This window comes from Coregonus clupeaformis, chromosome 13, assembly GCF_020615455.1.
Source record: "Coregonus clupeaformis isolate EN_2021a chromosome 13, ASM2061545v1, whole genome shotgun sequence".
In the NCBI taxonomy this organism is placed as follows: Eukaryota; Metazoa; Chordata; class Actinopteri; order Salmoniformes; family Salmonidae; genus Coregonus; species Coregonus clupeaformis.
In genome coordinates, this window is record NC_059204.1 from 1,564,358 (window position 1) to 1,579,416 (window position 15,059).

General features: G+C 44.5%; 1 protein-coding gene across 1 annotated transcript in view; it reads left to right on the plus strand.

The window, feature by feature from the left end:
* Positions 1-15,059, plus strand: part of rasa4 (RAS p21 protein activator 4) — a 103,829-nt gene that overhangs the window by 17,434 nt on the left and 71,336 nt on the right. Inside the window, exon 2 of the mRNA XM_041893711.2 lies at positions 11,054-11,110. Within this exon, the coding sequence (XP_041749645.2) occupies positions 11,054-11,110 (57 nt within the window). The remainder of the gene's footprint in view (positions 1-11,053; positions 11,111-15,059) is intronic.

Genomic DNA, 15,059 nt, shown 5'->3' on the forward strand with positions numbered 1-15,059 from the left:
TAATAATACTTTTAGCAAAAATGTTTATTTTTAATTCACAATCTGTAGAAGCAATGAGAATAGAAAGGTTCAGAACTTTTGTAAAACATCACAGTACGGTTGAAATATATATGGCAAATAGAAATCCTATATGGATGGTGTTAAGAGATAGATGGGAGGTATTGAATAGAGTTGAAGGATGGGACTAATAACAAATAACAACAAATAATAACAAAGATAGCTAATAATGTAAGCATACTGTGTCCATAATAAGTATATAGGTTGTATGTTGGAAGCTTTTGGGAAAGAGCACAGTTAGAAAGATATGGCATATAGAAGCAAACCGGATGGACATCATGAAAATGATCGGAGAGGTTGAGAGTAGAAGAAGTTCAGGAGCAAAAAAAAAGATATATATATAATATAATTATTGTAAAATTAACTCTGTCCATAAGGTGTAGATAGTAAGTATAGACCGGAAGTAGAGGCCTGGGCATTGTTGTTCACTAATTTACTCCAAGTAGGGAAAGGATGGTGGGGTTCAAAAGTAATAAAGGGGAGTATATATATATTTTTTAAAACATGGGGGATTGGAAGTGATGCAGACAATTACATTGATAGAAGATACAATCTATCTGCAATATTAAGCTGATCCATTCCCCCAGAAAAAAAATAATAAAAAAAAAAAAAAAGGAATGTGATTTCCCAATTTTTGTAGCATACAATATGGCTCATTGTTTGAGTTATTTGTTTTGTGCAGTCATTGTTGCTCATCTTTATCGAGGGTGTCAATTTTTGGACACCGCTGTACATAGACATTATTAAACACTGGACCATTTCTTTTATACTGTTTTTCACACTGTGTATTCATATACTTTAATTCGTCACATAGCTCATTCTAATATATCTACTACTGTACATTTCATTCTTAGTATATATTTTGGTGTACAGTGCCTTCAGAAAGTATACACACCCCTTGACTTTTTCCACATTTTGTTGTGTTACAAGGTAGGATTAATATGGATTTAATTGTCTTTTTTTTGTCAACGATCTACACAAAAAAGAAACACTATCTTCATTACATAAGTATTCAACCCCCTGAGGCAATACATGTTAGAATCGCCTTTGGCAGTGATCACAGCTGTGAGTCTTTCTGGGTAAGTCTCTAAGAGCTTTGCACACCTGGATTGTACAATATTTGCACATTATTCTTGAAGAATTCTTGCCATAGATTTTCAAGCCATTTTAGGTCAAAACTGTAACTAGGCCACTCAGGAACATTCAATGTCGTCTTGGTAACCAACTTCAGTGTATATCTGGCCTTATGTATATCTGGTCTTGCCCTGCCGAAAGGTGAGTTTGTCTCCTAGTGTCCGTTGGAAAGCAGACTGAACCAGGTTTTCCTCTAGAATTTTCCCTGTGCTTAGCTCTATTCCGTTTCCTTTGTATCCTAAAAAACTCAAGCATACCCATAATGTGATGCAGCCACCACCAAATCAAATCAAATCAAATTTGATTTGCCACATGCAGGTGTAGACATTACCGTGAAATGCTTACTTACAGCCCTTAACCAACAATGCATTTATTTCTTAATAAAAAACTAAAATAAAACAACAAAAAAGTGTTGAGAAAAAAAGAGCAGAAGTAAAATAAAATAACAGTAGGCAGGCTATATACAGGGGGGTACCGGTGCAGAGTCAATGTGCGGGGGCACCGGCTAGTTGAGGTAGCTGAGGTAATATGTACATGTGGGTAGAGTTAAAGTGAGAGAGAACAGTCTATGACTAGGGTGGCTAGAGTCTTTGACAATTTTGAGGGCCTTCCTCTGACACCGCCTGGTATAGAGGTCCTGGATGGCAGGAAGCTTGGCCCCAGTGATGTACTGGGCCGTACGCACTACCCTCTGTAGTGCCTTGCGGTCGGAGGCCGAGCAGTTTCCATACCAGGCAGTGATGCAACCAGTCAGGATGCTCTCGATGGTGCAGCTGTAGAACTTTTTGAGGATCTGAGAACCCATGCCAAATCTTTTCAATCTCCTGAGGGGGAATAGGCTTTGTCGTGCCCTCTTCACGACTGTCTTGGTGTGTTTGGACCATTGTAGTTCGTTGGTGATGTGGACACCAAGGAACTTGAAGCTCTCAACTTGTTCCACTACAGCCCCGTCGATGACAATGGGTGCGTGCTCAGTTCTCTTTTTTTTTTTCCTGTAGTCCACAATCATCTCCTTTGTCTTGGTCAAGTTGAGGGAGTGGTTGTTATCCTGGCAACACACGGCCAGGTCTCTGACCTCCTCCCTATAGGCTGTCTCATCGTTGTCGGTGATCAGGCTGTTACGAACCCCGTGGCTCTAAACATCTAGGGTGGATGGACATGAGACCCGTAACATAAATTCATGTAAATTATAAGTGTGGCATGGAATAGTGAGAACAAATAAGACACAACTACCATGAACTACCGTCAAACACAAAGTGTTTATTTATGAACACACGGTAAGGGTTTGGGAAAAAGGGCTGAGCAGGACCCAAGAAATGAAACAATAGTGTAAAACCCCTAAACTGATCTAGCCTGCCTGAAGAACCGCTAGGCTACTGCTACCATACAAAAATACAGTGGGTGGTCCGCTCAGGTCTAACTGGTGTTTATAGACAGATTTCTTCCTACGGGTAATGTACGCCCAAGGGCAACTAGCTTAAACCCCCCTTTTCCCAAAAAACACACAAAACTACTAAACAGGGTACTCAGCAATTAAATAAGTACACACCACACAGGATACAACAGTATCCACACTCAGGTAAAGAAATATATTATAATAATGTTACCAATAGGGTAACCAACAACTTAGTGCGTACACAACACACAGGACACCACCGTGTCCATACTCACATATGGCAAAAAGTCTCTCTCAACAAACACAAGTCTGGTTTTTATAAAATGGGATGTGTGATTGAACAAACGAATAACAGGTGGTGCAATTAACAGGAATGTTCACTGATTGGTCCAATCAGCAGACACCTCAACGACCACCAATCAGGAACATACAGGACACCTGTGATTAGGGCAGAAGGAGAGAAACACACAAAAACACAGGATACCTGTATCCGTAACACTCCCACCCTTAAAAGAGCAAACCACAATGGTTTGCGACACACGTACTATCACAACACCCAAATTTCTATAATCATCCTGCCGGGATAACAAAAAAAAACCCTAGATCATACACACGAGACAAAGCATCTGCCAACACATTATCCAACCCCTTTTCGCAGAGGAATGGCCTCTGGGTACCTGGCGGCCACACACATAATTGTCAACATAAACTGGTTACCAGATTTTGTTTTTGGTAATGGTCCAACACAATCAACCATCACATGTTCGAATGGTTCACCTATGGCCGGTATGGGACAAAGAGGCGCGGGGGAAATAACCTGGTTCGGTTTCCCAACTACTTGACAGGTGTGGCAAGTCCGACAGAACTGAGCCACATCTTGTTTTAAACCAGGCCAAAAGAAATGTCGCAAAACACGATCATAAGTCTTGGTGACTCCCAGATGTCCGGACCACTGGTGATCATGAGCGAGGGATAAAACATTTTGTCGAAAGGCTGTAGGAATCACTATTTGGTAAACAGCATTCCAATCTCCGCCAGCGTCAACATGGGATGTCCATTTACGCATGAGGAGATTACCATCAATGAAGTATGCCATGTTTTTCTTCTTTAGCTCGTCTTTTGAGACAACACTAGAAAAACATTTAGCCAGGCTAATGTCAACCTGTTGGTTAGCGATCAGCTGCTCACGAGTAACTGGTAACTGTATTGCTTCAGCAACAAGTTCCACATCCTTCTTCCTTTCTCTGGGCTGTTGGTCAGACTGCACCAGCTTACCAGAGGTAGCACCCGAACTATCCTCTGGGTCACACTCTCTGAATAGAATCGTGTCTGACAAATCTACCACTTCACCCACTTGTCGTGCTTGAGCACGTGTGACAGCACAAGCGGGGAACACATCTGGATAACCCTGTGCCAGCTCCTCGGAGAGAGACTGGTCACTTTTATCCAATACCTCCAATATGGGTATTACCTTTCCTCCGGCAATATCGTTGCCCATTATAAATGTCACACCTTTTACTGGCAACATAGACGTACGCCCACTCTGAACAATCCACTGACTAACTCAGAGTGTACGTTCACAAAGTGCAATGGCACTGGGACGAAACCCATTTCAATTCCTTGTACTAACACACTGGAACCACAATATGTATTACTGGACAAGGGCAACACATCAGCTAGTATGAACGACTGCGCCGCACCAGTATCTCTGAGGATTCTAACTGGACGCTGAGACGCTTCATCATCTGATATAGAAACAAACCCCTCAAAAATGAACGGTTCATAACTGTGATCTGGGACAGGGACTTTCAAACCACATTCACTATGAGGCTTCTGTCTTGATTCCGGCCCTACAACCGCATCCGAATCAGCCCAACACCCGTTGGCGGCCTGGCGTGCTAGAGGCATCCCCGGTTTGCGTTTTAGCAGAAAGCAATCATTAACTATATGTCCCACCTTATGACAATAGAAACAGTGACGCACATCTTTTGGGCGTGCTGGATGTACTGCTGGTCGACTAGGATTAAAAGTTAGCAACTCCGCAGCCCGGCTCTCCGTACGAGCCGAAAACACGCTCTTATGCGTCAACACAAACTCGTCTGCCAATACAGACGCTTCCGACAGTGAGGATACTTTCTGTTCGTTCAGATAAACTACAATGCGTTCCGGTAAACAATTTTTAAACTCTTCTAACAAGATTAACTCCCGTAGAGAGTTAAAATCAGTTACCTTACTAGCACTGTGCCATTTGTCAAACAGATTTCCTTTGTCTCTAGCAAACTCCACATAAGTCTGAGTAGGAGACTTTTATGAGACCTAAATCTCTGTCGATATGCCTCAGGAACAAGCTCATAGGCACGAAGAACAGTAGCTTTGACCACCTCATAATTCAAACTGTCTTCAAGAGGTAGCGCTGCCAGAACCTCTTGGGCTTTACCTGTTAGCTTACACTGAAGTAATAGGCACCATACCTCGTCGGGCCATTTCAATGCTACCGCTATACGCTCAAACACACTGAAATAGGAATCAACCTCTGACTCCCTAAACACAGGTACCAAGGTGATCTGTCTACTAATATCAAATGTAGCAGACGACACCGCTGGTGAGGCTGGCTCACTAGCAGGCATAGTATGAGCAGAGACTAACCTCGCTGTTTCTGCCTCTAGTTCCATTTTACGCATCTCCAGTTCCATCTTACGCGTCTCCAGTTCTTGATCAAGCCTACGCGTCTCCAGTTCCATCTTACGCATCTCCAGCTTGTCTTGCCTGATTTGTGCCCGCTCTTCCGCCTCTATTTGGAGCCGTGTCGAGCGGACATCCATCCTGGCATCACTGTCAGTCAGTGGGGAGAGTGGGTCATAACGGGGCAATGTGGCTGGAGCCTTAGCCTCGTCCTCAGACACTGATGGGCTTACAGGAACAGCAACCACATCCCCTACAGGAGCAGCAGACTCAGGCGGCGGTAACTCAAGCACTCGCTCGTTTAACAATATCGCTAACACTACTTCCCTAACTTCTGCTTTCACTAAACCCCCTCGGTATGGGTACAGAAAAGTGGTCAGCCAAAGCCTGTAGATCCACTCTACGGCAATTATCAAAAACCTCCCACGTAGGGTTTTCCAAAAATGCCTCCAACTCAAAAGTAGCCATCCTACTAGCAACACGAGCCGTCGACTACTGAACACACAAAAAAAAACAGGTAGTTACAGCTGCTAAGCTCAACACTGAACCAGACACTAACTAATTTACATGAGTAGCATGGGATAGATAGGATCCCAGACGAGCCCCCACTTTATGTTACGAACCCCGTGGCTCTAAACATCTAGGGTGGATGGACATGAGACCCGTAACATAAATTCATGTAAATTATAAGTGTGGCATGGAATAGTGAGAACAAATAAGACACAACTACCATGAACTACCGTCAAACACAAAGTGTTTATTTATGAACACACGGTAAGGGTTTGGGAAAAAGGGCTGAGCAGGACCCAAGAAATGAAACAATAGTGTAAAACCCCCTAAACTGATCTAGCCTGCCTGAAGAACCGCTAGGCTACTGCTACCATACAAAAATACAGTGGGTGGTCCGCTCAGGTCTAACTGGTGTTTATAGACAGATTTCTTCCTACGGGTAATGTACGCCCAAGGGCAACTAGCTTAAACCCCCCTTTTCCCAAAAAACACACAAAACTACTAAACAGGGTACTCAGCAATTAAATAAGTACACACCACACAGGATACAACAGTATCCACACTCAGGTAAAGAAATATATTCTAATAATGTTACCAATAGGGTAACCAACAACTTAGTGCGTACACAACACACAGGACACCACCGTGTCCATACTCACATATGGCAAAAAGTCTCTCTCTCTCAACAAACACAAGTCTGGTTTTTATAAAATGGGATGTGTGATTGAACAAACGAATAACAGGTGGTGCAATTAACAGGAATGTTCACTGATTGGTCCAATCAGCAGACACCTCAACGACCACCAATCAGGAACATACAGGACACCTGTGATTAGGGCAGAAGGAGAGAAACACACAAAAACACAGGATACCTGTATCCGTAACACAGGCCTACCACTGTTGTGTCGTCGGCAAACTTAATGATGGTGTTGGAGTCGTGCCTGGCCATGCAGTCATGGGTGAACAGGGAGTACAGGAGGGGACTGAGCATGCACCCCTGAGGGGCTCCTGTGTTGAGGATCAGTGTGGCAGATGTGTTGTTACCTACCCTTACCACCTGGGGGCGGCCCGTCAGGAAGTCCAGGATCCAGTTGCAGAGGGAGGTGTTTAGTCCCAGGATCCTTAGCTTAGTGATGAGCTTTGAGGGCACTATGGGGTTGAATGCTGAGCTGTAGTCAATGAATAGCATTCTCACGTAGGTGTTCCTCTTGTCCAGGTGGGAAAGGGCAGAGTGGAGTGCAATAGAGATTGCATCATCTGTGGATCTGTTGGTGCGGTATGCAAATTGGAGTGGGTCTAGGGTTTCTGGGATAATGGTGTTGATGTGAGCCATGACCAGCCTTTCAAAGCACTTCATGGCTACAGACGTCAGTGCTACGGGGCAGTAGTCATTTAGACAGGTTATCTTAGTGTCCTTGGGCACGGGGACTATGGTGGTCTGCTTGAAACATGTTGGTATTACAGACTCAGTCAGGAACATGTTGAAAATGTCGGTGAAGACACTTGCCAGTTGGTCAGCACATGATCGGAGGACACGTCCTAGTAATCCGTCTGGCCCTGCGGCCTTGTGAATGTTCACCTGCTTAAAAGTCTTACTCACATCGGCTACGGAGAGCGTGATCACATATTCATCCGGAGCAGCTGGTGCTCTCATGCATGCTTCAGTGTTGCTTGCCTCGAAGCGAGCATAGAGGTGGTTTAGCTCGTCTGGTAGGCTTGTGTCACTGGGAAGCTTGCGGCTATGCTTCTCTTTGTAGTCTGTAATAGTTTTCAAGCCCTGCCACATCCGACGAGCGTCAGAGCCGGTGTAGTACGATTCAATCTTAGTCCTGTATTGACTCTTTGCCTGTTTTATGGTTCGTCGGAGGGCATAGCGGGATTTCTTATAAGCGTCCGGGTTAGAGTCCCGCTCCTTGAAGGTGGCAGCTCTACCCTTTAGCTCAGTGCGGATGTTGCCTGTAATCCATGGCTTCTGGTTGGGGTATGTACGTACAGTCGCTGTGGGGACGACATCATCAATGCACTTATTGATGAAGCCAGTGACTGATGTGGTGTACTCCTCAATGCTATCTGAAGGATCCCGGAACATGTTCCAGTCTGTGCTAGCAAAACAGTCCTGTAGCTTAGCATCTGCGTCATCTGACCACTTTTTTATTAACAGAGTCACTGGTGCTTCATGCTTTAGTTTTTGCTTATAAGCAGGAATCAGGAGGATAGAGTTATGGTCAGATTTGCCAAATGGAGGGCGAGGGAGAGCTTTGTATGTGTCTCTGTGTGTGGAGTAAAGGTGGTCTAGAGTTTTTTTTCCTCTGGTTGCACATTTAACATGCTGGTAGAATTTAGGTAGAACGGATTTAAGTTTCCCTGCATTAAAGTCCCCGACCACTAGGAGCGCTGCCTCTGGATGAGCGTTTTCCTGTTTAGTAATGGCCTTATACAGCTCATTGAGTGCAATCTTAATGCCAGCATTGGTTTGTGGTGGTAAATAGACTGCTATGAAAAATATAGATGAAAACTCTCTTGGTAAATAGTGTGGTCTACAGCTTATCATAATACTCTACCTCAGGCGAGCAAAACCTCGAGACTTCCTTAGTATTTGATTTAGTGCACCAGCTGTTGTTTACAAATATACACAGACCGCCACCCCTTGTCTTACCGGAGTCAGCCGTTCTATTCTGCCGATGTAGCGTATAGCCCGCTAGCTGTATGTTGTCCATGTCTTCGTTCAGCCACGACTCAGTGAAACATAAGATATTACAGTTTTTTATGTCCCGTTCGTAGGATAAGCGTAATCTTAGGTCATCTAATTTATTTTCCAATGATTGAAGATTGGCTAATAGGATTGATGGAAGAGGCAGTTTACTCGCTCGCCGTCGGATCCTTACGAGGCACCCCGACCTACGTCCACGATATCTGCAGAGCTGCAGGTAGCTTAGTGTTTAAGAGCGTTGTGCCAGTAACCGAAAGGTCGCTGGTTCTAATCCCCTAGCCGACTAGGTGAAAAATGTGTCGATGTGCCCTTGAGCAAGGCACTTAACTCTAATTGCTCCTGTAAGTCGCTCTGGATAAGAGCGTCTGCTAAATGACTTTTAAATATATATATATATATATATATATATCTCCGTCTCTTTCTCCTGCGAATGACGGGGATTTGGGCCTTGTCGGGTGTCTGTAGGATATCCTTCACGTCCGACTCGTTGAAGAAAAATCTTCGTCCAATACGAGGTGAGTAATCACTGTCCTGATATCCAGAAGCTCTTTTTGCTTATAAGAGACGATGGCAGAAACATTATGTACAGAATAAATTACAAATAACGCGAAAAAACACATAATAGTACAATTGGTTAGAGGGCTGTAAAACGGCAGCCATCTTCTCCGGCGCCATTAGTCCCTTGCTTGCTTGAAAATATGAGGATTGGTACTCAGTAATGTGTTGTGTTGGATTTGCCCCAAACATAACGCTTTGTGTTCATTACATAAAGTTAATTTCTTTGCAACATTTTTATCGGTTTTACTTTAGTGCCTTAATTCAAACAAGATGCATGTTTTGAAATATTTGTATTCTGTAAAGGTTTCCTTCTTTTCACTCTCGTTTAGGTTAGTATTGTAGAGTAACTACAATGTCGTTGATCCATCCTCAGTTTTCTCCTATCGCAGCCATTAACTCTAACTGTTTTAAAGTCACCATTGGCCTCATGGTGAAACCCCTAAGTGGTTTCCTTCCTCTCTGGCAACTGAGTTAGGAAGGATGCCTGTATCTTTGTAGTGACTGGGTGTATTGATACACCATCCAAAGTGTAATTAATAACTTCACTATGCTCAAGGGATATTCAGTGTCTGCTTTTTTATTTTTACCAATAGGTGACCTTCTTTGCGAGGCATTGGGAAACCTCCCTGGTCTTTGTGGTTGAATCTGTGTTTGAAATTCACTGCTCGACTGAGGGACCTTACAGATAATTGTATGTGTGGGGTACATAGATGAGGTAGTCATTCAAAAATTATGTTAAACACTACTATTGTCCATGCAGTCAATTCAACTTATTATGTGACTTGTTAAGCTAATCTTTACTCCTGTATTTAGTTAGGCTTGCCATAATAAAAGGGTTGAATACTTATTGACTCAAGACATTTCACCTTTTCATTTTGTATTAATTCGTAACAATTTTCACTTTGACATTGTGTGTAGGCTAATGACACAATCTCAATTTAATCAATTTTAAATTCAGGCTGTAACACAACAAAATGTGGACAAAGTCAAGGGGGGTGAATACTTTCTGAAGCCACTGTATATACGCATAGATTGCATTTGGATTACTGATAGTGTTTATTTGGATTCTTTACTGCATTCGTCCTGACATTTGTGATTTCTTGCTTCTATTATTTAATAATTATTTTGTTTGACATTTTTTACTGCACTGTCAGGAGCTAGTAACACAAGCATTTCGCTGTACCTGCTATAACATCTGCTAAACTGTGTACGCAACCAATAAACTTTGATTTGATTTGGGAAGCAGCCTGAGGCTTTAAAGGCCAGCAGCGGACCCGGACCGGTTGTGATGTCTGCCGGTACCCAGGATGGCTCTTTTGAACTGGGAAGCTGCAAAGGCTAGACTACGCATCGGGTGCCCTTTCGCCATAGACTTTGACTTACACCAAAGGACATGCACGTGTACACACAAGCGTGCACGCACACACACACCCAGAGGCTGAGTTTGTACCACAATGATAAGAAAGCATGTTAAATGTTTCTATGCTGGCTCAATCCTTTGTTTAATATTTCCTCACACCTTGTGGTTGTAGAACTTAGCGTCAGTACAACTAGGTTTACCCATCCATCCATCCGTAATGTTATTTTATTTATAATTTTAGAAATGAATAATTCTATGTAGCCTCTGCCTCGGGCACACTATTGAGTGTCTATGGACATTTGGGCAACACTTTATTTGAAGGGTACCTACATAAGGACGTCATAATACATTCATTACTCATAACACACATAAGCAGTACATGAGCATGTCATCAAATCTTATGTCCGCATTATAAGTGACATTACTGACATAGGTAATGAATATGAGTGAGCGTACGTGTCATAATGGAAATTTCAACATGCGGTTGTTGGCATAAGTATTAGTACTGCTTATGAATGCGTTTTGGGATAGTAATAATGTTTTATGAAGTCTTTATGTAGGTATGACTTACCGTGTGACTGTCATCTTCTCCTCTGAGTTTCATCAGTGAATGTGTTTGTTATGCTCTCTCTGATTTCCATTGCAGAACTGGAAGCAGTGATCCATATTGCATCGTGAGGATTGACAATGAGGCCATCATTAGGTATGTATGTGTGTGTGTGTGTGTTTCCTGTCTCTGGCAGACCCATTAAGCCGGCTGAAGATCCTCTCTGCCGCCCTGCTTTGTTTGCGCTTCGGCGATTATCATACATTTTACAGATGATTAATTAGATCATAATTTCCATAGAGCGCCACTTACTTTCAATTAGTTCGGCAAATCTCAGCTGGCTAAAGCTTTATATGCTGATCCACCTGGGTGTGTTTTGATGAAAGCCAAGAGTGTGTTTTAATCAACGTATTATATCTAGAATTACAATGTCTTGTTTGGCAATTGTGATGGACAAAAAGCATTTTTAGCTGAGGTTTATCTGCATAGAATAGAAACACCTTTTAATTTAGGACTGTGTTATCCAAAAGGATTAGGACAATTCAGCCATTATCTTTAACCAAGCGTTTGTTGTTATGAGCAATCTGCTGGTAAAGTCTGTTGGTCGCCTCAGCCTGACAATCTGCTGTAGACGGAACAGTAGAGTAAGGGAAGGCCAGCTTTACTTGTTAATGTTTAACTGTGTGACCTCTCGCCTGGCTTGCTGAATGGGAGCTGACTGTAAAAAGCTGAAGTCAATGGCTACATGCTCTCTGTCGCTAGTAAAACCCTTAATTGTGGAATTTGAGCCCGCTGTCTCTCCATAGAAGGGTAGAAGGATTACTTTATCCTATCCCAGGTATTCCTTAAAGAGGTGGGGTTTCAAGTGTCTCCGGAAGGTGGTGAGTGACTCCGCTGTCCTGGCGTTGTGAGGGAGCTTGTTCCACCATTGGGGTGCCAGAGCAGCGAACAGTTTTGACTGGGCTGAGCGGGAACTGTGCTTCCGCAGAGGTAGGGGGGCCAGCAGGCCAGAGGTGGATGAACGCAATGCCCTCGTTTGAGTATAGGGACTGATCAGAGCCTGAAGGTACGGAGGTGCCGTTCCCCTCACAGCTCCATAGGCAACCACCATGGTCTTGTAGCAGATGCGAGCTTCAACTGGAAGCCAGTGGAGTGTGCGGAGGAGCGGGGTGAGGTGAGAGAACTTGGGAAGGTTGAACACCAGACGGGCTGCGGCATTCTGGATGAGTTGTAGGGGTTTAATGGCACAGGCAGGGAGCCCAGTCAACAGCGAGTTGCAGTAATCCAGACGGGAGATGACAAGTGCCTGGATTAGGACATGTGCCGCTTCCTGTGTAAGGCAGGGTCGTACTCTCAGAATGTTGTAGAGCATGAACCTACAGGATCGGGTCACCGCCTTGATGTTAGCGGAGAACGACAGGGTGTTGTCCAGGTTCACGCCAAGGCTCTTCGCATTCTGGGAGGAGGACACAACGGAGTTGTCAACCCTGATGGCGAGATCATGGAATGGGCAGTCCTTCCCCGGGAGGAAGAGCAGCTCCGTCTTGCCGAGGTTCAGCTTGAGGTGGTGATCCGTCATCCACACTGATATGTCTGCCAGACATGCAGAGATGCGATTCGCCACCTGGTTATCAGAAGAGGGAAAGGAGAAGATTAGTTGTGTGTCGTCTGCGTAGCAATGATAGGAGAGGCCATGTGAGGATATGACAGAGCCAAGTGACTTGGTGTATAGCGAGAATAGGAGAGGGCCTAGAACTGAGCCCTGGGGGACACCAGTGGTGAGAGCACGTGGTGCGGAGACAAATTCTCGCCACGCCACTTGGTAGGAGCGACCGGTCAGGTAGGACGCAATCCAAGAGTGAGCCGCGCCGGAGATGCCCAACTCGGAGAGGGTGGAGAGGAGGATCTGATGGTACACAGTATCAAAGGCAGCAGACAGGTCTAGAAGGACAAGAGCAGAGGAGAGAGAGTTAGCTTTAGCAGTGCGGAGAGCCTCCGTGACACAGAGAAGAGCAGTCTCAGTTGAATGACCAGTCTTGAAACCTGACTGGTTTGGATCAAGAAGGTCATTCTGAGAGAGATAGCAAGAGAGTTGGCTAAAGACGGCACGCTCAAGAGTTTTGGAGAGAAAGAAAGAAGGGATACTGGTCTGTAGTTGTTGACATCAGAGGGATCGAGTGTTGGTTTTTTGAGAAGGGGTGCAACTCTCGCTCTCTTGAAGACGGAAGAGACATAGCCAGCGGTCAAGGATGAGTTGATGAGCGAGGTGAGGTAAGGGAGAAGGTCACCGGAGATGGTCTGGAGAAGAGAGGAGGGGATAGGGTCAAGCGGGAAGGTTGTTGGGCGGCTGGCCGTCACAAGTCGCAAGATTTCATCTGGAGAGAGAGGGGAGAAAGAAGTCAAAGCATAGGGTAGGGCAGTGTGAGCAGGACCAGCAGTGTCATTTGACTTAACAAACGAGGATCGGATGTCGTCAACCTTCTTTTCAAAATGGTTGATGAAGTCATCCACAGAGAGGGAGGAGGGGGAGGAGGATTCAGCAGGGAGGAGAAGGTGGCAAAGAGCTTCCTAGGGTTAGAGGCAGATGCTTGGAATTTAGAGTGGTAGAAAGTGGCTTTAGCAGCAGAAACAGATGAAGAAAATGTAGAGAGGAGGGAGTGAAAAGATGCCAGGTCCGCAGGGAGTCTAGTTTTCCTCCATTTCCGCTCGGCTGCCCGGAGCCCTGTTCTGTGAGCTCGCAATGAGTTGTCAAGCCACGGAGCAGGAGGGGAGGACCGAGCCGGCCGGGAGGATAGGGGACATAGAGAGTCAAAATATGCAGAAGGGGAGGAGAGGAGGTTTGAGGAGGCAGAATCAGGAGATTGGAGGGAGAAGGATTGAGCAGAGAGAAGAGATGATAGGATGGAAGAGGAGAGAGTAGCGGGAGAGAGAGAGCGAAGGTTGCGACGGCGCATTACCATCTGAGTAGGGGCAGAGTGAGTAGTGTTGGAGGAGAGCGAGAGAGAAAAGGATACAAAGTAGTGGTCGGAGACATGGAGGGGAGTTGCAGTGAGATTAGTAGAAGAACAGCATCTAGTAAAGATGAGGTCAAGCGTATTGCCTGCCTTGTGAGTAGGGGGGGATGGTGAGAGGGTGAGGTCAAAAGAGGAGAGGAGTGGAAAGGAGGAGGCAGAGAGAAATGAGTCAAATGTAGACGTAGGGAGGTTGAAGTCACCCAGAACTGTGAGGGGTGAGCCATCCTCAGGAAAGGAACTTATCAAGGCGTCAAGCTCATTGATGAACTCTCCAAGGGAACCTGGAGGGCGATAAATGACAAGGATGTTAAGCTTGAATGGGCTAGTGGCTGTGACAGCATGGAATTCAAATGAGGAGATAGACAGATGGGTCAGGGGAAAAAGAGAGAATGTCCACTTGGGAGAGATGAGGATTCCTGTGCCACCATCCCGCTGATCAGATGCTCTCGGGGTATGCGAGAACACATGGTCAGACGAGGAGAGAGCAGTAGCAGTGTTCAAACAACACACTACAGGTGGCAGTATGTACCCTTTCAGTTTTTTTGCCAGCTCATTTAAGAAGTAGTAGAATATTTAAAATTGACTACTTCAAAATGGAGATGGCCTCAATCGCGCTGCCCGTTCGCTCACAGACGCCATTAATGGGAACGATATAGGGATGCTTTCTCTATCATTCTCTATGACCCCACCTCAAACTTGTATCTCAAACTGGCCGTTTCAAAAATGCTTTCTATTTCCTCATAGAACATGATGTCATGTTGGCTCATTGGTTGAGCTAGCCAATCAGTGTTATACTCGCATTCATATTTGTAATAACCGGTATATACCCACACCATTCTGTTGGGGTACGTCCACACCATTCCAAAACATAAAAGCTGATTTTAACATTCTTAATTACAATTTTTGGGGAGGAAAACTATTTCACTCATATTGTAATTCATTATAGGTCATATTTCATAGATATCTGGAAACACTGGATAGTTACTTTAAAGATATATGTAATGCCTTTTCTTTTGTAAATAAATAAATACCTCAGCCATTCTTAGCGTTGGATGGTCCTGTTGTTTTTAAGACATTTAGCAGGAATATAA